General features: G+C 38.1%; 1 protein-coding gene across 7 annotated transcripts in view; it reads right to left on the bottom strand.

The window, feature by feature from the left end:
• GRID1 (glutamate ionotropic receptor delta type subunit 1) overlaps positions 1-25,381 on the bottom strand; it is a 687,534-nt gene that overhangs the window by 95,199 nt on the left and 566,954 nt on the right. For all 7 annotated transcript variants that reach the window (XM_086381183.1, XM_086381179.1, XM_086381184.1 and 4 more), the window contains 2 exons: positions 23,872-24,196; positions 22,555-22,693 (listed from right to left, as the gene is read on the bottom strand). In XM_086381183.1, coding sequence (XP_086237309.1) covers positions 22,555-22,693; positions 23,872-24,196 — 464 coding nt within the window. The remainder of the gene's footprint in view (positions 1-22,554; positions 22,694-23,871; positions 24,197-25,381) is intronic.

The following is a 25,381-nucleotide window of genomic DNA, read 5'->3' as shown; positions in this document are numbered from 1 at the left end:
CAAATGAAGCAACTGACAAAGGATTAATTTCCAAAATATACAAGCAGCTCATACAACTCAATACCAGAAAACCAAACAACCCAACAAAAAAGTGGGAAAAAGACCGAAACAGATATTTCTCCAGAGAAGACATACAGATGGCTAAGAAACACATGAAAAGATGCTCAACATCACTCATTATTAGAGAAATGCAAATCAAAACTACAATGAGATATCACCTCACACCAGTCAGAATGGCCATCATCAAAAAGTCTACAAACAATAAATGCTGGAGAGGGTGTGGAGAAAAGGGAACACTGTTGGCAGAAATGTAAATTGATACAGCCACTATAGAAGATGGTATGGAGATTCCTTAAAAAACTAGGAATAGAACCACCATATGACCCAGCAATCCCATTCCTAGGCATATACCCTGAGGAAACCAAAACTGAAGAAGACACATGTATCCCACTGTTCACTGCAGCACTATTTACAATAGCTAGAACGTGGAAGCAACCTAGGTGTCCATCGACAGATGAGTGGGTAAAGAAGTGTGGTACATATACACAATGGAATATTACTCAGCCATAAAAAGGAATGCACTTGAGTCAGTTCTAATGAGGTGGATCAACCTAGAATCTATTATACAGAGTGAAATAGAAAGAGAAAGAGAAATATCGTATTCTAATGCATCTATATGGAATCTAGAAAAATGGTACTGAAGAATTTATTTACAGGGCAGCAAGGGAGAAACAGACATAGAGAACAGACTTATGGACATGAGGAGAGTGGGGAGAGGGTGAGATGTATGGAAAGAGTAACATGAAAACTTACATTACCATATGCAAAATAGATAGCCAATGGGAGTTTGCTGTAGGGCTCAGGAAACTCAAACAGGGGCTCTGTATCAATCTGGAGGGGTGGGATGGGGAGGCAGATGGGAGGGAGAGTCAAAAGGGAGGAGATATATGTATACCTATGGCTGATTCATGTTGAGGTTTGACAGAAAACAACAAAATTCTTCAAAGCAATTATCCTTCAATTAAAAAATAAATTAAAAAAACGAAGAAAAGGGGTATGTCAAAGGACAAAGGAGCCAACCCAAAACAGCTCCCAATGGCCACAGCTGAAATAACTGGAGCAACATAATAAATGCAGTAGTATTGAATTATCATTTGAAGCATAACATATTCATGAGTCCATACTAATAAAAATTAATAGCTGAATAAATGGGGAGCAGGGATAAATTTCCCTTCAAGAAAAACTTCAAATAAATTATATAGATATTCCCTCCTCCAGTAAGTGGAGCTTAACCCTTAAACGCTGACTGTAGGCTGTGCTTAAGGACTCACTTCCAAAGGACAGAGTATGGAAAACATGAAATGGTAACTTAGAACTTCTCTGGTGGCCCAGCGGTTAAGACTTCACCTTCCAATTCACAGGGTGCAGGTTCAACCCCTGGTCAGGGAGCTAAGATCCCACATGCTTCTTGGCCAAAAAACCAAAACGTAAAACAGAATCAATATTGTAACAAATCAATAAAGACTTTATAAATGGTCCACATCAAAAAGGAAGAAAAGATAACTCCACTGTGGAGAAACCTGGTGCACACTTGGCCAGATGAACAAGGTTAACATCATCAGTAATAAGTAATGTCACAGAACGTAAACCTTATATGATGTCATGAGAAGGTGAGAAGGACATTTCTTCCCTATGGTCTTCCTCCCAAAAACCCATGAAAAAAACAACAACAACACATAAACCCCAACTGAGGAACATTCCACAAAATATCTGACCAATGCTCTTCAAAACTTCCAAAGTCATGAAAAACAAGGAAAGTCTGATCAGTCACAGACTAAGGAGAAACATAACTACATGTAATTGGGATTCTGGATGGAATCCTGGAATGAATGAAGGACACTGGAGAAAACTGGTGAAATCCAAATAGACTGTGGCATTTAGTTAATAGTAATTTTAAAAGTAATGGCAAATGTGGGATTTTAGTCGTGACAAATATAAGATGTTAGCCATAGGGGAAACTAGGTGAGAAGTATACAGAAATCCTCTACACTATTTGTTCAACTTTGCTGTAAATAAAAACTATTCTAAAATGAAATACTTATCTAAAAGAATAACAGGGGAAGGCATGGATTTTTCAATAAATGGTGCTGTAAGAGTAGTTCATTCATACACGTTAAATGATATTCTCTAAAATAAATTCATGATGGATAAAAAAATCTATCTGTGAAAAACCAATGTCGTGCAATTTTTAAGACAAATTATATGACCTGGAGTTAGGTAGGATATTTTAAAATAACATACAAACAGAACAAACCCTAAAGGGATAACTGATAAAGCTGACTCTATTAATATTAAAATCTTCCTCACAATAAAAGATACTGTAAAAAAAATAAAACATGAGCCCAGACAGGAAGAAAATAGTTGTATACATGGAACAGATAAATGCAAGCTTAATAAGATTAAAACTAATAATCCGATTGAAGAAAAGCAAGAAGTATGAAAAGGAAATGTGCAAAAAAAAAAAAAAAGCCTAAGTGGAAATAAACTTATGAAAAAATGTTTAGCCTCACTTGTAATCAGGAAACTGCAAATTAATATAGTCATAAAATATTGTGTCAGACATAAAATTTTCAAAAGTGAAATGTGTGAAATCAAATATTCAGAACATTGACAAACAATGAGTATTCTCTTTCACAGTTATTGAGAATGTAAATGTGCTAAACCACATTAGAGAGTGTTTTGGCAATATCTAATAAAATCAAATGGGCCTCTACCAATGAGCCAGCAATTCTAGTTCAAGTCTGTATCCCAAGAAACATATCCATGTATTCATCAAACACATACAGAAACACATAAGGCAGTGCTGTCAATACTGGCAAAATATTGGAAACAATCCAATGTAGTGGGGAGATAGGTAAATATATGCTTAATAATTAAAATATACTCCATCATATGGGTGTCTAAATAAATGGACTAAAACTCTATGCATAAAATATTGATTGTAAAAGACAATACACAGAAGATCTTCTACTGTAGACAGATTATATGCTATAATACTATCCATATATATTGGAAGGTAATAAAAATATTACACTGAATATGTTAAATATAGAGATATGAATATATTAAGATATCAAATATATGAAAATAATACTATTTTTTATTTATAGATGCATGTTGTATATGATAAAATTATATATACACATACATATATATGTAAACTCAAAAAACTCTGAATTCATGTTACAAATGCATCTGGGTAGAATAAAAGAAAATGAAACTGTGTCTTCAACTGTGTCTATAAGATCTTATTTCAAAAACATAACTTGAAACAAACTGATTAAGTAACATTTGCTACATTTGGGTGGTGGGGCATAAGTCTTTGTTATATTATTTTTTTATTTTTGTTCACAATTTAAATGTTTTGTACAAAACCCAAGATAACTAATGAGATGTGAACTACACTACAAATATTAAGCAAATCCTGAATTCATGAACTTACAGAACTAACATTTGGCAATCCTGAGTTATGTGGTTACAGAAAAGTAATGCAAATGTCATAATTTTTACCATGTAAACATAATAATTAATTTTAAAAATGAAAAGTAATGCTCAGGGAAATGGAGAGAATATCTGTTTATGGTATTTCTGTTCTTTTCATAGTAGAAATTAGAGATTCAACTAGTTGAAGGAGATGGTTATAAAGTACTCGGATTCCTTGAGTTTTTCAGATTTGATTTTATAATTACAAAGAATAATTTAGCAACTAATATTTCCTGCTATAAATAAATATTTATCAAATTTCAGGAATATCTTTAGTTGCACTTTCTTCATTTTTCTTCAAAGTCAAGAAAAAAATTAGTGTAAAATGTAATTTTTTTTAATAAAAATAAATTTGACCATATGATCCCATTGTTTCCTAGATTACCTCTTTATATTCATAAATATGCAGAGCCAGACACCTAAAATTATTTTCTACAAATGAAAATATTGATTATTTTAGAGGGAAGGGGAGGAATTTTAGTAATGGTTAGTATTTTTACCTGAATTTTTATGGTAAGTATAAGACACACTTATCAAAAAGAATACAACAACTATTCTTTTAAGACTCATGCGGCAATGACAACGAAGCACCACATACCAGAGAAGGACAGTGTGACAAGGAAGTTTAAAGAGAGGAACACCAACTAAATTAGAAAAGTTCAAGAACAACTCAAAAAGAAAAGACTATTTTACCAGGCCTGGAAGAGTAGTGTCCCAAAGAACAGATGCTGAATGTGTGTCAGGAGCAGGAGAAACTAACTTGAAGTTGACTGATACACCGACGGTAAAATAACTGTATTCAAAAACACAGGAATATTTAAATACTAAAATATTTAAATGTTAAATATTTAAATATTAATATACTGTATAGGAAACACAGTATATCAATGATACAATTTGGAGCAGGGAAAGGCTGCTGCTGCTGCTAAGTTGCTTCAGTCGTGTCTGACTCTGTGCAACCCCACAGACAGCAGCCCACCAGGCTCTGCCATCCCTGGGATTCTCCAGGCAAGAACACTGGAGTGGGTTGCCATTTCCTTCTCCAATGCATGAAAGGGAAAAGTGAAAGTGAAGTCACTCAGTCGTGTCTGACTCTTAGCGACCCCATGGACTGCAGCCCACCAGGCTCCTCCGTCCATGGGATTTTCCAGGCAAGAGGACTGGAGTGGGTTGCCATTGCCTTCTCCAGCTACCCACTAGAGTATTCTTGCCTGGACAATCCCCACAGACAGAGGAGCTTGGCGGACTTCAGTCCGCAAAGAGTCGGACACAACTGAGTGACTAAGCACAGAGGGAGTTGGCCATTAATACTGATATGTGTAAAGTTCTGGAAAAGGATAGAAAAATAGGATTGTTCAGAGTCAGGGAGATCACAGAAGGATTCATAGAGGACAGATTCTCAAACAGAAAATTATGAATTTTCCAGGAAGATGAGGGTTAGTATTCCATGATGGAAAAAATGATGCAAAAGGACAGAGACAATTTGTTGTGATTAAAACATGAATGAGAAGAAATGGAGAAGAGTGAGGCTGCAAAGGCAGGCCACGATAATGTTCTTGCCTTCAGTGATTTCTAAAAGAGCTTACTTCTAGCAGAAAATCACTAACAGACTTTTTAGAGTAGGGTGGAAATGGGAAATAACATGATCAAATTCGTCTTTTAAAAAAGATGCTGAGAAGGAAATGGATAAAAGGAAAGCAAAAAAGATGGATTTAAACACACAGGGAGGAAGTCATTCACGTGTATGAACCCTTGATCCAAAAGTTCAGTGAAGAAGGAAGAGTCTGAGAAATAATAATGAGGTACACTGAATCTATAGGTGGCAAATGATTTCCTGTGGGAAAGGGGGACAGGTTGGGTTAAGGACGACTGAGTGACCTGGTGGATGGTGATGCTCTTCAACAAGTAAATAATGTTGGTGGGATGGTTTGGGGGAAGTTGACTTGAGGTGCTTGGCCTGGACCAGGGCCACAAATGTCACATCTTCTGCATCCGGTGGTAATTGAAGCCTTCAGAATGAATGAGATTGGCTGGGAAGGTCAGGAGAATGAGCAGAGCAGTGAGCTGAATGTGTAAGCTGGAAATACACCCAGTCAGGCATCCCCCTTTCTGTCCTGTACACAAGCAGCTGATTATTTTTAGGCAGCCTGTCAGATTTCATTTATCCAGCTTGTTGGTTTCAGCACTTTGTTCCATCTTGTTGATATCATTTAGCATCTTGATTCTATCAGTCAACATATTAACCATCCTAAGATGTTTCGACTGAAGACAGTTTCTGTCTAACATCACTGGTTTCCCAACTTCCTAGTAAAATAACCATGGAAAAGGATAAAATGTCACAATCACTCAAAAATTACAATTCTGTAAAACAGAAAATGCACTCTTCCTTTGCAAACATTTTTGGAACTGGTACAGAAAGCCTGAGAAGAAAAGAGTTTTCATAGAAAACTAAGCAGTGAAAAGTCAACAGGGTGATTATAAAGGAAAAAGGTTTATAAAATAAAGAACTGCAGATGAAAAGCTGTAATTGCTGAGATGAAATCCATGTTGACAGCAGAGAACGTAGGATAAACTGTATGAAGGACACAGTTCAAAAGATGGCTCTGAATCCGGAGTAAAAGAATACAGGAGTTACTACGGTACAAGTCAACATGTATGGTGGAAATAATAGCCAAAGTCGCACTTAAAAAAAATCGTAAAGTACAACAAAACAACAAAATGTAAGAACAGGAAAGTAGAAAGGGTTCATCCCATTCAAAGGAAAACCAACGAAAATAAATCTACACTCTTTGTGCACATACCAACATAAATCCGTCAAAACCCTAAAATTCGAGCTTAAAAAACGGGGAGCGGGACAAATCCAAAGGAAGAAAATTAAAGCTGCATCTGAGGTGCAGTCTAGATGGTAGTGAATACACATGTGGATCCACTGAGTTGTCCTTCACAGCTGAAGAACCAGAAACGAAGCAGTTTTGAAAAGAAAATGCCTATCGTCTGTTGTTGAAACCCCTATTAAAAATGTACTTCAACCAATCAAGAGTTAAATTAACAATAAAATCCCAAATATGGAAAAAACTGCATATAAAAAGGATTTTCAAAAATATCATCAGCAGGAACAACACTCTACTTTTCAAAATTATCTTAAAGAGAAAGATTTTAATAAACTATACCTATTTGAATTTGCCATGAATTAAATCTGCAATAAAATAAGTATACATTAACATGCACAGTCTTGTATTTTTGTACTTTGATTTGTGCATTTGTCTTTAATTAATATATATTTTTAATAAACTTCATAATAAAACATAGTATATGTCCTTGAAATTTTATTTCCTCTGGGAAATTGATTTGTATGTCTTTGATTAGTATGACTTAATATGTCTTTGATGATTATTGAATACAGTGGTTCCAAGGTCAGAACTTTATGCCTCTCAACCAGGCAACCATCTGCCAAGTCAAATCAAATATTTTATTAACAGTTTGGGACATTTTTAAACCAAACTAAAATCTATCTAACTATAAACCACATTTTCATCTTATTCACAAGGTTACTATATAAGCCCACCAAATATATTGCTTAAATTAAGATATAATATACCATTATTCTAATTTGCAAATCTAATGTGCCAAACACAATCAAACACAAATTGAAAGAGGCTAGCTTAACCCAATATGATTTGTTTTGGGGGAGTCGGTACCACCTTCTCGGAATCACGTTTTCCTTTCTAAGAATCGAAGGGTCTCTTTTCAAATTAACCATTTATAAATTTTGCCATAGTTGCGCATCTAATTCACTAACCTACCAAATAAAAAATCCAACTGTTTTTCAAAAGGTTAGATATTTAACCATCATCAAGAATCTGATACTATTTTCATTTTTAAATATTATAAGCAGTACACTCGCATATATATCTGCAGATTTCCAGTGTCTTGGGATAGTTATTCAATTCAGTCTGGAAGCAAGATTTAAAAGGCATCAAGGGAAAGACGACTGATTGATTGAGGACCAACCAAATGCCAACACCATGCTGGATTTAATAAAGTTCAACTTAATTAACTGACATAACACATCACTGAACCGGTAGGTTTCTGTCTGTTTTGGAGAAGAGAAAGCTAAGACTCTGATCTATGAAGTGACCACCTAAGATCACACAGACAGCAAGCTACTATGCTAGCACAGTGCTGAAATCCCATGATTCCCATATTGCAGCAGTGATTCTGCTTTGTCATCCATTCAGACCACCTTTCTTTGTGATAGCTTCAAAATCAAAACTAGAGTTTAGAAATTAATTCTACCTAAACTCTACCTTTGTTTTCTTCAGCATTTTTCCCTAGTTGAAGCTAATTCTGCAACTTGGTCCTACCTGCAAATGTTCTCAAGTGACATGCCTATCTTAGTATCCTGTGTACTATCTCTAACTTCTGTACTTGTCTTTGAGCCACCTGACCCCATGGGAGATGCCCTGAGCATCAGTTTGCTATCCGTTCCTCACTGGGATCACTTGTGATGAGACAATCATCATTTTAATATTTAAATCATTTATTACTTAAAGACCTTAGAGATTTCTTATAATCCTAGATAACTGCCAAGTTATGCCTAGCTCTTTTTCTATTTTGTGTCTATTATAATAAATTTCAATAAGACAATTTCTCTTTCCCCCAAACTTCTCATAACTTGCATTATAAACACATTATTTTCTTTCTATAACAATTAAAATGTGAACAGAACCACATGGCCCCAAATATGCCATAATAAGATACTCACTTTCTAAGGAGATGCCATATCCTTTAGTAGTTATGATTTATATTTAAATGCCCTGGTTACTCTCTAAACACTTGACCTGGGCTTGTTGGAAGAAGTCCAGGTACACAGAGAAGTGAAAACCAATTCAAGGGGTATTTTTCCATCTTTGCTGTGTCATCTTTAATTTTACTGTCATATAAAATTGGACAATTTTAGCAATAATAGTGCCTTCTTTAAAAAAAAATTGTGTCATATAATTAAGAACCATTAACTTCTGTTAGGGGATTTAGTTAAGTCTATATTAAGTTTATTGAAACAAAATGAATGACCTTCCATAATCTTAAAACAGAGTTATGGACCTTGAAGGCAATAAGAAACTACTCTCAGCAACTCTCTGTGGGTATTACTGCATTGTGTGTGGTTTATCACAGATGTTTTTAAAACTTTATGAGAGTTTTTATATAAACTTACTAAAAGGTTTTGGGTTTACAAAGCAACATTAGCTAGTTATAACAAGACACTCACTTTTTAAGGAGATGCTGTATTTTTTAGTAATTATGATTTGTATATTTAAGAATGAATATGTTGCTTAATAAGCAGAAATTAAAACCTAAACACAACCATTAATGACAGTTAAAAAAATAAAAAAAAAGAAACACACGTGTTCTTGGGTTACTGAATACCAAGAACCAATACTATGGATTGGTTGGAAGATGGATGGTTCCATAGTCACTGAACACTAAGAGCAATCACCAGTTCAGTGAAACTATCTCATTTCCACTGCTGAGGATCCTGGAATCGGGGTCCTATTGTACACTGGGTGATCTCACTTCAAATTGTCACTGTATCCCTCTCGTTCTTGGTAGTGCTTGATAGAGCCTTGCTGGTACCCAAATGTGCCACGTGACAATATAAAAGCCCATTGAGGAGCTCATTATCAGCAACATATTTTTCTCCCTGGTTTTACCAGCAGCCTTGTTTTCACTACTTTATTTCTACATCCAGCCATTTCTTCCTCCAGCTCCCAAATGCTCATCTTCATTATTATTTTCCTACTAATTCTAGGTCACCTGAGTCTGTTCCCTTATCCATTCATTCAAGCATTTGTCCAACTCTACTAAGTTCTAGCTAAATGCCAAGTCCTTTACTTATGACGGAGAATCCTAATATGAATGTTTCTACTCTCAAAGAGTTCATGGTCTAGTGTAGGAGACATAAATGAAAAGTAACAACTCAATTTAATCAGTCTGATGATAGAAACACAAAAAGAACAAAAAAAATCAACAGCTAAAATTCAGTTTAAGAAGTTCTATAAGGAAGCTGCCATGAAAAAAAGGGAAGGAAAACCATACAAGATTTTTTAAAACCTGCATCTTAAAGAAAATAAACTCGTACACTAGGTAAGTACTTGAAGTATATACATTGACATACCCACCAAGGTTAAGCAATTTGAGAAAAAATGAAACATATATATAGTTATAAAGTTGAATCTGGAGAGGTGGCTGAAGTTAAGTGAAGATAATGTGTTAAGAAGCTGAACTGTTAACTTGAAATCTATGCAGAACCATTGGAAGTTTAAAAGCGAAGGACTGACTTGATCAGAATTTATTTTACAAAGATGCTTCTGCTGGCAACACAGTTTCTCTCTGGCTTGAAAGAATTCTCCAAGAAAGAAAAAGAAGGTTGCTGTAATAAACTAATGGTCATCAAGACCTGGATATGGCAGAAAGAATACAGAAATGACACCCATTTGAGAAATTTTGGAGGTAAAAGGGAAATAATCTACTTACAGAGTTGTCTGGAGAGTATGGAATAGGTAGGTATTTAGAAGGATCTCAGTTTCTGCTCAGTTACACATAATATTCAGGACACCTCCCTGATGACCCACTGAGCTTCCAATGCAGGGGGCATGGGTTCGAGCCCTGGCTGGGGAACCAAGATCCCACATGCCTTGAAGTGCAGCCAAGAAATAAAAATAAATAAATAAAATAAAAAGTGAAATTCAAAGAGAAAGAGGACGGGATGAATAGAGAACAGGGAACTTTTAGTACAGTGAAGCTATTTGTGTGCTACCATGATACTGGATACATCTCATTATACATTTATCAAAATCTACGTATCGCACAATACAGGAATGAGCCCTAGGTAGACTATGACCTTCAGTGAATAACAATGTATCACTGTCAGCTCAGCAAATGTACCACATTAATGCAAAATAATAATAATAGTTCTGAAAGAGATGGGAACACCAGACTACTTGACCTGCCTCCTGAGAAATCTGTATGCAGGTCAGGAAGCAACAGTTAGAACAACTGGATATGGAACAACAGACTGGTTCCAAATAGGAAAAGGAGTATGTCAAGGCTATATATTGTCACCCTGCTTATTTAACTTATATGCAGAGTACATCATGAGAAATGCTGGGCTGGAAGAAGCACAAGCTAGAATCAAGATTGCTGGGAGAAGTATCAATAAACTAAGATATGCAGATGACACTACCCTTATGGCAGAAAGTGAAGAAGAACTAAAGAGCCTCTTGATGAAAGTGAAAGAGGAGAGTAAAAAAGTTGGCTTAAAGCTTAACATTCAGAAAACTAAGATCATGGCATCTGGTCCCATCACTTCATGGCAAACAGATGGAGAAACAGTGGAAACAGTGTCAGACTTTATTTTGGGGGGTTGCAAAATCACTGCAGACTGTGACTGCAGCCATGAAATTAAAAGACAGTTTCTCCTTGGAAGGAAAGTTATGACCAACCTAGACAGCATATTAAAAAGCAGAGACATTACTTTGCCAACAAAGGTCCATCTAGTCAAGGCTATGGTTTTTCCAGTAGTCATGTATGGATGTGAGAGTTGGACTATAAAGAAAGCTGAGTACCAAAGAATTGATGCTTTTGAACTGTGGTGTTGGAGAAGACTCTTGAGAGTCCCTTGGATTGTAAGGAGATCCAACCAGTCCATCCTAAAGGAAATCAGTCCTGAATATTCATTGGCAGGACTGATGTTGAAGCTGAAACCCCAATACCTTGGCCACCTGATGCAAAGAGCTGACTCATTGGAAAAGCCCCTGATGCTGGGAAAGATTGAGGGCAGGAGGAAAAGGGGACGACAGAGGATGAGATGGTTGGATGGCATCACCGACTCAATAGGCATGAGTTAGAGTGAACTCTGGGAGTTAATGATGGACAGGGAGGCCTGGCATGCTGCAGTCCATGGGGTCGCAAAGAGTCAGACACGACTGAGCAACTGAACTGAACTGAGCTGAATAATAATTGGGGAAATTGGGGGAGAGGGTATTTGGAAACTGTCTATACTTTCCACTCAATTTTCCTGGAAACTTAAAACCATTCAAGAACACAGTCTAGTTTTCAAAATTAGAAGGTGTGAGAAATTGCAATTTGAGTCCCTGGGGCATGACGCTTTAGGGTAGCCATAGAGAAGGATCATCTTCTTGAACAGTCTATACAATAAGCCTGAGGAAGCCCTGTCTCTACATTTATTTAGGATCCCAACACCGGCTTCAGCAAACTGGGTTCCAAGCCTTTCATGTTTCTTTCACCACATGATGCTTTAGCTCTGGAGGTGACAGGAAAGAAACAAAAATGCACCCTATTACAGGAGTGGTACAATTCATTTCCCCCTCATGAAACCAGTTTTCCTGAATTATATCAAGTTTGCTAATGCATTGCACACTCATAAGCCTGAGTCTGAATACAAATGCTACAGCCAGTTTGTGCCTGTGGATGATTTATCACAGCCATAAAAATCTGGAGCTTTTCAATCCAGGAATCGCATGGTTCCAACGTGAAGCAGCGCACAGACTGCAGGCTGCATTTCCTGCGATGCTGATGGGTCCATGAGTACAGGAGCAACAGAGGAATAAAAAGGACAACGAGAAAAAAATCAAAGATACAGAAAATCTCCAATGTGACCTTTAGTAAAAGGTATTCTATTAACACTTTCCCCAGCAGGAGACAGACTTGTATATCTAACATAAGCCTTTGCCCTCAAGATAAAAAGAAAGAAAGAAAAACAAACAGAAAACAAAGCCAGCTCCTTTGCATACAGATCTATACATGGAGTGTGACCCAAAGTACAGGGAGCACAGAACATATTACATCAGAGTTTAGGAGTGACATTCCTCATCCCCAGCTGCTGCAGACACACTCCTAGGGGTGTGCAGTTCATCATCTCCCAAGGGTGTTCATTCAACTTCAGATAGGTTTGACACCAGGAAGGGACATTTTGTTGCTGAGCTAAACTCTCTATCTTGACTAATCCGACTCAAAGTTCCCCATTCCCTATATATTAACAAAGAGAACAAATTTTCCTTCAGAAATTAATTCAGTCATTTACTATATATTAGGCATGCATAGTTTACGCTATGGACTGAATGCTGTGTCCTGGCTCTCCCCTCAAATTCACCTGTTGAATCCCTCATCTCTGATGTGATGATATTTGGAGGTGGGTCTGTAGCTCAGATGGTAAAGAATCTGCCTGCAACACAGAAGACCCAGGTTCAGTCCCTGGGTTGGGAGGATCCTCAGGAGAAGGAAATGGTAATCCACTCCAGTACTCTTGCCTGGAGAATCCCATGGACAGAGGAGCCTGGCGGGCTACAGTCCATGAGGTCGCACAGAGTCAGACATGACTAACTAACACTACACTACACTACTACAGGGTCATGAGGGTGGAGCCCCTTGATGAGATCAGTGACCTTATACAAAAAGAAAAGAGACCAGTGGTCCCTCTCTCTCCATCACACAGAGAGAAGAAGGTCATCTGCAAGCCCTGGAAGAAGACTCTCACCAAGAACCAACCCGCTGGCACTGAGATCTTGGACTTCCCAGCTCCTAGAGCTGTGAGAAATAAATTCGTATTGTTTAGGTCACCCGGTCTATGATATTTTGTTATGGCAGCTGACCTGTGCTAGACACTGTGCCAAGGGTTGGTTATACAATGGGGAACAAACAAACTCAGTATCCAGATCCAAGGAATTTCTGATCTAGAAAGATGGATGCATCGTAGCAAACAGTAAACACATAAACTCATTTATACACGATGTGACAATTGCTAAGAAAGAAAAGTACTGAAGTATATGAAAGAGAAAAACAGAAAAGGGTGATGTAATTTGAGGAGTACCCAGGAAGGGCCACTATGAAGAGGTGACATTTGAGTAGAGACTTGAAAAATGAGTCAGTGTTGGCTAGGTCAAAAGCATGGAAGAGCATCCCCAAAATAACTAGCTTAGTGAAGGCCATGGAGCAGAAAATTAACTGTAATCTTCAAGGAGCACTGTGAAGCCAGGAAAGCAAGAGCACTAAGAAAAAAGATTAAATACAGTTAGACAGAGGACGGGAGAAGGCAATGGCACCCCACTCCAGTACTCTTGCCTGGAGAATCCCATGGACGGAGGAGCCTGGCAGGCTGCAGACCATGGGGTCGCTAAGAGTGGACACGACTGAGCGACTTCACTTTCACTTTTCCCTTTCATGCATTGGAGAAGGAAATGGCAACCCACTCAGTGTTCTTGCCTGGAGAATCCCAGGGACCGGGGAGCCTGGTGGGCCACCGTCTATGGGGTCGCACAGTCGGACACGACTGAAGCGACTTAGCAGCAGCAGCAGCAGCAGACAGAGGACATGCAGAATGCCCCTACAGCTTTGTAGAAAGTCAGAAATCACGTAGTGCCAGTCTTCCAACTTTGTTCTTTTTCAAAATTCTGTTCCTCATTCATCTTTTCCAGTTCTATGTTCTGAAGTCTGCTGGAGTTTTAATGGATATTGTATTGAACCTGTAGCTCAATTAGGAAGATTCGCCCTCTCAACAGTATTGAGAATTCAAATCCATGAATATTGGATATCTTTCCACTTATTTAGATTTTTAATTTTTCTTGATGACATTTTCCACTAAATTTTCTGCTAAGAGTTTAATATTTATACACTTTAAAAAATATTCCTATGAACTTTATACCTTTGGGAATATTGTAATTTTTTTTTTAATTTGTCTTCCAATTGTTGGTTTACTAGTAGGTAAAAACATAATTGGTTTTTATATAGGGATTTTGTTTCTGGAAACTTATGAAGATTTATTTATTAGACAATTTTATTAGAAGACTGTTAGGATTTTTCACAAAGATGATGATGTCATCAGAAAATAGACAGTGGAATTTCTCAAGTCTGTGAAAGTGAAAGTGTCTGTGGTGCAGTCATGTCCAGCTCTTTGTAATCCCAAGGATTGTGGCCCACCAGGTTCCTCTGTCCATGGGATTCTCCAGACAGGAATACTGGAGTGGGTTGCATTCCTTTCTCTAGGGGATCTTTCCGACTCAGGGATCGAACCCGGGTCTTCTGCATTACAGGTAGATTCTTTACTGTCTGAGCCACCAGGGAAGACCCTTCTCACGTCTATACAACTTTACTTCTTTTATTGCTTGTTGGCCACACAAGGGCCTGAAATATTATGTTAGGGAAAAAGCATCATTAAATCTGTTGTTACTAGTCAGTTATCTGTTTGTGCCTGTTATCAGGGTATGGAAATTTCTTTTTATATATTTATTCATTAATCATGAATGGGAATTTATTTTGTCAGATTATTTTCTGCATCATTTGAGGTGATCACATATGTGATTTTTGTCCTTGATTTTTTTTGTGTTGAATCACATTAATTGGCTCTCAAATATTGAAACAAGTTATATTCCAAGGATAAGACTGTGATGGAATATGATGTATTATCCTGTTTATATATTTGTAGATTCAATGTGCTACCATTTTGGTGAGGATATTACATCTAAGTTCATAGGGGATATTGGGCAGTGACTTTCTTTTCTTGTAATATCTTTTTTGGCTTTTGGTATCAGAATTATATCAGTTTCATTAAATGAATTAAAAAACATTTTCTCCCTATCTTCTGAAAGAGTTTACAATTAGTGTTATTTAATTGAGTGTTGGCTAGAACATACCATTGATGCTATCTGGGCCTGGAATTTCATTTGTAGTGAGGCTTACAAATCTAATATCTTTAATAGATTTATCAATATTCATATTTTCTTTTTTTTAATCAGTTTTCATAAACTGTTTTTAAACAAATGTATCCATTTCATTAAGCTGTTAAATTTACTGGGACAAAGGTGTTCATAATATCATCTTACTATTCACTTAATGTTTAAAAGATCTATGGTGAAATCCCCACTTTCAATCCTGATATTAATACTTTCAGTTTTTTCCAATTTTTCTTGAATAGTCTTGCTTGAGGTTTATTAGCTTTATTAAACTTATCAAACAACCAAATCAAATTAAGACTTTGCTAATTTTCTGTGTTGTTAAACATACTCTATGTCTTTCTTAAAAGTTGCTTTGAGTTTAGCCTGTTCTTATTTTTTTAATCTTTTTTGAGAAGGAAACTAAGATCTCAAATTTAAGCATTTTTTGTTACTTATTAGGCATTTAAGGCTATAAACATTCCTTTAAGCATGGTTTTACCTGCATTCCACACATTTTGATATGTTGTATTTTCATTATCACTTACTTAGAAGTATGTTTTTACATTTATGATTTTTTCTTTGACCCATAGGTTTAGAATTATGCTATTTAAATTTCATTGGGAATTTTCTAGTTTTTTTTAAATGATTTCTATTTTAACTTAATTATAGTGCTAGAACATACTTCGTCAGATTTTGAAATTGACTGCGACTGAGATTTAACTCCATGGCCCAATGAACGCTGCGTCTTGGTGAATGCATACTTGAAAAAGATGTGTGCTCTGCAATTGTTGGGCAGTGTTCTGTAAACATCAATTATGTCACATGGGTTGACAGTGTTATTTAGATGTTCCACAACCTTATTAGGGTTTCCCTGGTGGCACAGATGGTAAAAAATCCTCCTGCAATGGGGGAGACCTGGATGTGCTCCCTGGGTTGGGAAGATCCTCTGGAGGAGGGCATGGCAACACGCTCCAGCTCCAGTATTCTTGCCTGGAGGATTCCCATGGACACAGGAGCCTGGCAGGCTACAGTTCATGGGGTGATAACTGACGGACACGACTGACCGACTAAGCACAGCACAGCATATAGCCTTATAAGGTGTTTTTTTTTGTTTTTGCTTATTCGTTATGTCAAGTTCTAAGAGAATGAAATTAAAATTTGGACTATATTAGATGTTTCTATTTGTCCTATTGTATTTTTCATTTTAAAAAATCATTTTGTATAATAACAGAGCCTCGAATCTGATACAATAATTCAGAAATATAAAACAAATAACTACAAAAGTTAGGAGATACTGGAACAGCATTTCCTCAGAAAAAGCTACTAACTCTGTATCATTCTGATGTGGACACCTATAGTCATCTGGGGTGAAATGTGAAGACGGGCCAGTGATCCAGCCAAGGGTGGAAAGACTTGTCAAATTTTATATCATAAACTTGGATGTTTGTCACATGGTATAAACATATTTGGAATTATTCTTTTATCACTATGTCATCCCCTATAATACTGTAAGGCATAAAGTCTACTTTGTCTAATATTGAGATGGTCTCTTATACTTTTATAACAGTCTCTTATATATACAATTTGCATGGTATATCTTTTCTTTCTTTCTCAATCCACCTGTTCAGTTCAGTGCAGTTCAGCTGCTCAGTCGTGTCCAACTCTTGCAACTCCATGAATCACAGCACAACAGGCCTCCCTGTCCATCACCGACTCCCGGAGTATATCCAAACTCATGTCCATTGAGTCGGTGATGCCATTGAACCATCTCATCCTCTGTCGTCCCCTTCTCCTCCTGCCCTCAATCTTTCCCAACATCAGGGTCTTTTCAAATAAGTCAGCACTTTGCATCAGTTGGTCAAAGTATTGGTGTTTCAACTTCAACATTAGTCCTTACAAAGAAATCCCAGGGCTGATCTCCTTCAGAATGGTCTGGTTGGATCTCCTTGCAGTCCAAGAGACTCTCAAGAGTCTTCTCCAGCACCACAGTTCAAAAGCATCAATTCTTCAGCACTCAACTTTCTTTATAGTTCAACTCTCACATCCATACATGACTACTGGAAAAACCATAGCCTTGACTAGATGGACCTTTGTTGGCAAAGTAATGTCTCTGCTTTTTAATATGCTGTCTAGATTGGTCATAACTTTGCATCCAAGGAGTAAGCATCTTTTAATTTCATGGCTGCAATCACCATCTGCAGTGATTTTGGAGCCCCAAAAAATAAAGTCTGACACTGTTTCCACTGTTTCCCCATCTATTTGCCATGAAGTGATGGGACCAGATGCCATGATCTTAGTTTTCTGAATGCTGAGCTTTAAGCCAACTTTTCACTCTCCTCTTTCACTTCCATCAAGAGGCTCTTTGCTGCTGCTGCTAAGTTGCTTCAGTCGTGTCCAACTCTGTGTGACCCCATAGATGGCAGCCCACTAGGCTCCTCTGTCCCTGGGATTCTCCAGGCAAGAATACTGGAGTGGGTTGCCATTTCCTTTTCCAATGCATGAAAGTGAAAAGTGAAAAGTGAAGTTGCTCAGTCGTGCCCGACTCTTAGTGACCCCATGGACTGCAGCCTACCAGGCTCCTCCATCCATGGGATTTTCCAGGCAAGAGTACTGGAGTGGGGTGCCACTGCCTTCTCCTTTAGGTCTTCTATACTTTCTGCCATAAGGGTGGTGTCATCTGCATATCTGAGGTTATTGATATTTCTCCCAGCAATCTTGATTCCAGCTTGTGCTTCATCCAGCCCAGCGTTTCTCATGATGTACTCTGCATATAAGTTAAATAAGCAGGGTGATGATATACAGTCTTGACATACTCCTTTTCCTATTTGGAACCAGTCTGTTGTTTCATGTCCAGTTCTAACTGTTGCTTCCTGACCTGCATACAGGTTTCTCAAGAGGCAGGTCAGGTGGTCTGGTATTCCCATCTCTTTCAGAATTTTGCACAGTTTATTGTGATCCACACAGTCAAAGGCTTTGGCATAGTCAATAAAGCAGAAATAGATGTTTTTCTGGAACTGTCTTGCTTTTTCGATGATCCAGCAGATGTTGGTAATTTGATCTCTGGTTCCTCTGCCTTTTCTAAAACCAGCTTGAACATCAGGAAGTTCACGGTTCACATATTGCTGAAGCCTGGCTTGGAGAATTTTGAGCATTACTTTGCTAGCATGTGAAATGAGTGCAATTGTGTGGTAGTGTGAGCATTCTTTGGCATTGCCTTTCTTTGGGATTGGAATGAACACTGACCTTTTCCAGTCCTGTGGCCACTGTTGAGTTTTCCAAATTTGCTGACATATTGAATGCAGCACTTTCACAGCATCATCTTTTAGGATTTGAAATAGCTCAGCTGGAATTCCATCACCTCCACTAGCTTTGTTCGTAGTGATGCTTTCTAAGGCCCACTTGACTTCACATTCCAGGATGTCTGGCTCTAGGTCAGTGATCACACCATCGTGATTATCTGGGTCATGAATATCTTTTTTGTATAGTTCTTCTGTGTATTCTTGCCACCTCTTCTTAATATCATCTGCTTCTGTTAGGTCCATATCATTTCTGTTCTTTATTGAGCCCAACTTTACATGAAATGTTCCATTGGTATCTCTAATTTTCTTGAAGAGATCTCTAGTCTTTGCTATTCTATTGTTTTCCTCTATTTCTTTGCATTGATCACTGAGGAAGGCTTTCTTATCTCTCTTTGCTATTCTTTGGAACTCTGCATTCAAATGGGTATATCTTTCCTTTTCTCCTTTGCTTTTAACAGCTATTTGTTAGGCCTCCTCAGACAGCCATTTTGCATTTTTGCATTTCTTTTTCTTGAGGATGGTCTTGATCCCTGTTTCCTGTACAATGTCATGAACCTCTGTCCATAGTTCCTCAGGCACTCTGTCTATCAGACCTAATCCCTTAAATCTATTTCTCACTTCCACTGTACAGTCATAAGGGATTTCATTTAGGTCATACCTGAATGGTCTAATGGTTTTCCCCACTTTCTTCAATTTAAGTCTGAATTTGGCAATCTACCTGTGTTTATGTTAAAAATGCTGTAAACAGCAGATTTTTCCAGTTTTATAGCTGTTAATGATAGGAGGTCTAGTCAGATACCTGTAACTTATCATGGCATGTGGAGTAAGTCTCATATTCTTTGTCTTGAGTACCATTAATATGCACCACCTTTCTTTTCCAGTTTGTGGTACCCTGAAGGCAGGAACTGATGGATAGCTCTATTAAAATGCATTTGTTAGTTGCAGCCAATCGCTTCAGGCTATTAGGATTTCATAGATCACTTTTTTTCTAATTGTTGGCAGAGCTGTCCAAACTTTAATGTGAATAAAAATCACTTGGAGACCTACTTAGATACAAATTCTGGTTCGTGAGATCTGAGGTAAGGACTGAGAGCCTTATGCCAGCAATACTGGTCTGGGTCCACACAATGAATAGCATGGATGTGTAAGTCTTGCTATCTCACCAAGAGTCAACCAGTATGCTTCTCTGTCACAGCATACTAACTTGTATGATTTGATGGTGAAAAGTGAATATGTGAAAGTGTGAAGCTAGCACATGTAATAAAGTAGAGGACAGTGGGACCGGAGGCAACCTGAAGAGTGTTACCATCACCAAAGTCATTCAGATTTAAATACTCAGCATACAAAGCTGCCAAAAACCCCTACAAACTTGCAAAGTAAATTCAGGTCACATCCAACTGTTTATGATTCCTGTTCAATGTCTTACTCCACAAATGAATTTTAAAAATGGAAACCTCACATCCAAATTTACAAAACGGAAAATGACAAAACTTTCAGAAAAACAAACAAAATATCCAAGATTATCTTCAGGTCTACGACCTGGCAGAGTTAGACAACACCAAAAGCATGATTCACAAAAGAATAAATGTGTAAATTGAACCTCATAAAAATTACAAACTTTTCTTTGTGAAAGACTTTGTTAAGAACTTGAAAAACAAACTTCAGAGCAGGGGGAAATATTTGCAAACCATACATCTGGCAAGGAACCAGTGTCTAAAATATATAAAGAACTTTCAAAATTCAACGTTAATAAACAATCCAGTGAGAAAATGGGCAAAATACATAAAGATATATTTCATCAAAGAAAATACAGCAATAAGCACAGGAAAAGGAATTCACTATAATTAGTCATTAGGGGAGCAAAAAGCCACAGTGCACTATCACATCATGACTGCTGCTGCTGCTGCTGCTAAGTCGCTTCAGTCATGTCCGACTCTGTGCCACAGATGGCAGCCCACCAGGCTCCCCCGTCCCTGGGATTCTCCAGGCAAGAATACTGGAGTGGGTTGCCATTTCCTTCTCCAATGCATGAAAGTGAAAAGTGAAAGTGAAGTCGCCCAGTCGTGTCGGACTCTAGTGACCCCATGGACTGCAGCCTACCAGGCTCCTCCGTCCATGGGATTTTCCAGGCAAGAGTACTGGAGTGGGGTGCCATTGCCTTCTCCCACATCATGACTACCAGAAGGTAAAGTAAAAAAACACTGATACACTAAATACTGGCAAAGATGCAAAGAAACTAGATCATTTCTACATCCATAGTAGTAATTTAAAGTGACAGTTACTCTAGAAAGCAGTTTGATCATTTTTTTTTTATAAAACTCAACATGCTATTACCATGAGATACAGCAATTGCATTCTTAGATATGTATTACCCATTAATGAAAATGCATGTTCACACAAAAACCTTCACACAAATATGCACAATGGCTTTTTTCTTAATTGCCCCAAACTGGAAAAAACCTAGATATCCTTCAATGGGGGGATTGTTAAATAAATTGTGTTACATTAGATTCTACTGAGCAACGAAAAGCAATGAGCTATTAATACACATAACAATTCGAAAGAATCGCCAGAGAATTATACTGAAAGAAAAAGCTAATCCTCAAAGTGTGATTCTATTTATACACTACATATTTGAAATGACAAATTTCAGAGACAGAGAGCACATTAGTGTCTGCTAGGTGTTAAGAATGGGACAAGAGGCAAAGAAGTGCGAAGGAGGTGGGTGTGGTTATAAAAGAACAACACAAGGAATTCTTGTAGAAACAAAATCATCATACTTAGTATCTTTACTGTGGTGGTGGATACACAAATCCACGTATACAATAAGACTGTACAGAATCAAATGCATACACACACACACAGAGAAATGAGTACAAGGATGAGATGAGAAATTTGAATAGAATCAGTCAATTGGATCAATGTTCATATCCTGGTTTTGCAATATGCTACCATTGGGTGAAACTGGCTAAATGATATTCTGAGATCTCTCTGCATTATTACTTATAATTGCAAGTTAGTCTACAATTCTCTCAATAAAAATGTCAATTAAAATTAAAACTAGACCATATCATTCTGAATTTTTAATCCTAATCAAGGAATCTCTCCTCTTTCAAATAGGCACTTGGGAGCTACCAAAGCTGGTTGAGTATGGATGACTTGACTAGGATCGTGGATCAAAAGAATTGATATAATGACAGTAAGTATGATGAATTAAAGGAGAAATTACCGAAGGCAGGGACACAGAAAAGCATAATCAGGGATAAAGAAAGAAGTGATATTGAGGTTGATATTGCACTCAAAGAAGTGTGGACTAAATCTGTGCCACTGGTCAGTTCAGCAACCACATAGCCAGCAGATGTTCATTTTATCCAAGTTCTTTTGTAATTCACACAGTATGTGAGAATCTGATTATAAAGCAAAGGCATTTCTGAGTTATTTCACTATGTTGAACTAATTCTTTTATGCCCTATTTTTAACATTTTGGTTAAAATGAAACGTTTTTAGTTCTTGGTTTCAATAATTTTACAATTTTATAACTGTAAGTGAAATACATTTCCTAATCACTACAATAATTAGCATGTTTTAAAAAATATTTTTTTAGATGTTTGAAGATTGGAGAATTGGAGAAATGTATTAGATTTGTGGTTTTAATGAAATGTTTAGAAAATTTTGATTAAATAAGTTTGTAATCAATATTGAAATGTCTGAGGACATCTCATTTGCTGATTTTTTTATTTTTTGACTTATTAGTTACAGGTAGAATTTAAATGTTCAGAGAATACTAGTCAGTGAATTTATGCATGTATTTAATTGTACATAAAATAAAATCCAACAGGAGTGAAGGTCCTCATGCATTAAAGATTACTACCATCAAACTGCAGATCCAGAGGCAGTCCTTCTCTGCCTCCACGACACCAGGCCACCATGGCCAGGTCTGCATTCTCTCTTTACAGCCTTCTGGAAGGAGTAATGGATCTTACCTTATGGGGTTGTCCATCCTGGACACCGTGAGGAAGGCAGCGAGATTGGCTGTGTAGGAGGAACACACGATAAGAGTGAAGAGCCACCAGCTGCCCATCACAATTCTCATGGCCATGGAGTTCGCTGAGGATTCTCCACCTGCAGGAGACAAGCAAAGGGGATTGGTCTGGGGTTTCTGCTCTCACTCCTATCCCCAGAAATTCTCTGCCCTGCAGCCAGGCATAGGGAACCACCCCTGGTGATGAGCTGAGGATCAAGAAAGTGACTGCCAGCTGCTTATGGTGGACTCTGACAGTTCCGGAAATAAAATCCTAGGACCACCAACCTTAGAAAGGGGTGGAGGACCACAAAATACAGGAAAGCTAGGCTTGGCATTTTTAGTGATAGGATGTTTTTGAAAATGCCAACAGTAGAGTTCTGAATATCAAACTCTTCCCCTTAGAAGATTCTCCTCACTGTGTTGAGAATTTCCAGGGTTGCAACCCTATGTAAGGTCCCTATCCATTTTAAATTCACATGAAACAGTCTCAGGAACTCTGTAAATGTAAAATTGCCTTATACCTAGAGGGTTCTCTAGCTTTCTTTTAAGCCTCAGAAATGAGATGCACCATATCACTTTTATTAACATTCGGCCCTCACTAGATGACTTTTTTCTATGATTTTCAGAAATCACTGTATATGACTTATAGTCCGAAGCTGCCTCTTTGAGGTCAATCGTTCCTCCTCGGTGTCTCAGGGGGTAGCAGAAGAAAGCTCCTTGCTGACTGTTATTATATAACCTCTCGAGCAGATAATACATATTTTGCTATGGTACAGATAAGTCCAGGACTCACATTAGGAACTTTGCAATTCTGTTGTTTCCCATCAAAACTGTAACTCCCCAACTGCTATCTAGATTTCTCTGAGATAGGAGACTGAATCTCAAGAATGGCTGGAGTATTGCTTCGATGATTGCAAAACAATTGTGATTTTTTAGCCCATGAAGACTTCACATTTAAGCAAGATAGCTTCATTTGACAACCCCGTCTGCATAACAATCAATCTAATGTGGGAGGGGAGGAAAGTGCAAGGCAGAACTAGAAGTTAATTTTATCTAAAGAGGAAAATCAGGACTCAAAGTTCTTTTTTTTTTTAATCATTTCATTTACTTTCTATCTGATAATACGTGGAGTACAGCATGATATTAGGACCATCTTAGAAGTTAAATAAAATTGCATTTAAAATGACTTTGGGAACATGAACCTAAGAATGTCGTCAGTGGACAAGTCCTTCCAGGACCTTGGGGTTACTCCAGCATGCAGAAACCGGGAAGGTACCTTGCTGTACGAAGGCTCCGTAGACAATCCAGATGGCGCTGTGCAAGGTGGCGGAAGCAGAGGGCCGGGGCTGGGCTGCACTCTGAGCCCTCACGGCCTGAATCCGGTTCAACACGAATATCAGCACACCAACCACGGGGATGGCTGCCGCAATGCAAGCCCACACGGCAAAATCAAATGGAGCGAAGAGGGAGAAGATGCTGATTTTCTCCTCGGGCTTCTTGATGAGGATTCCCACCGAGTAGTCCATGTACCGCTTGCTGAAGTCCACAACGCTCTCCCTCTCCGGGGTGATGGTGATGGCGGAGATGGCCAGATCTGCTCTCTGAAAGGCAAACCCATCTGGTCAGAAGGCAGTCCTCAGATTACTCTGGGTTCTACCTTCGCCCAAGGCCTGTCCACTGCCCTTTGGGTTGTTCAGAGGAAAAGGCTGCAAGTGTTGACGCCTCATGACTTTGAACGTTGTAAGGAAAATCCAGCATCAGGTTGTCTGCCATTACCACCTTCAACTTACATATGTCTCCCTAAACCCCAAAAACTCCTGGAAACCACTTCTGGAGGAAAGAGTCTATCACCATTTTCATTTCTGTGTGAATTGTAGGTTTTCTTCAATTTCTTAATGATTCCCTTAGTGAACTCTCTTTTTACTTTTACTGGTATTTCCATCTTACTGCCCACCCTTCTCCCCAACCTGTCTTCTGGACTTGTCTTCATCCTTCCTATACTTCAGGACCACAGGGACACTCCATTATTCCATCAAACCTCTCCAAACTCCATCAGCCCACACAGATATATCTCTTCTCTAAAATACTTTTGAAGTTATATGGAGAGTGTAGAACTACCTTGAATCTCATTAGAGCATCAGTCCTAAGTTGCTTTATATGCAGGCTCTATGCCAGAGAGTAGCATATTCCAAGAAAAAAGGGATCATCTTCCTTCTTCCACTTCCCTTAACTCATGGCTTCTCAGACATATGGTTGCTTCTTCCTTTAGTAAAGCCATGCAGTAAAGGGGCCCCCAGGGCATCCACTGCTGTGACCTCAAAAGTACCTCCCAAGATTTTTGCTTTCCAAGATGAGCTTAATTTAAAAATAGACAAAGACCCCATTAAGATGAAACTAGATTGTGAGGTTAAAGCTGCCAAGACTGGTACAGACTAATATCCTTACACCGGAGTTGATGCTGGCATAAGAGCATTAAAATTGTACAGTGATCATCTCTATCTTGGCTCTCTAAGTAGGAGGCACTGTCAGAACTAGGTTTATTTTAGAATGACCAGTTGTGGCAGCTTATCCAAACTACATATTCAAACTGGGGAAAACCACGTAGAAGAACTTTATCAGGTCCAATACACAGGCTGGAGGGGCAGATATACTGATTGCCAAACTGAAATCTAACATACCTAGGATAAAGAGAAAAACTCTTGGAGGTGACCATGTCAGCTCTCAAACTTGCCACATGTGCATTTCTCGTTCTTGCTTCTCTTCTCAGAAACCCAAGATCCAGGGAG

This window comes from Bos grunniens, chromosome 28 (genome assembly GCF_055505025.1).
Source record: "Bos grunniens cultivar Pamir isolate PY7600 chromosome 28, Bosgru_T2T1.0, whole genome shotgun sequence".
NCBI classification, from domain to species: Eukaryota; Metazoa; Chordata; class Mammalia; order Artiodactyla; family Bovidae; genus Bos; species Bos grunniens.
The sequence above is the reverse complement of the archived record's forward strand: the minus strand, read 5'-3'. Positions and strand labels throughout refer to the sequence as shown.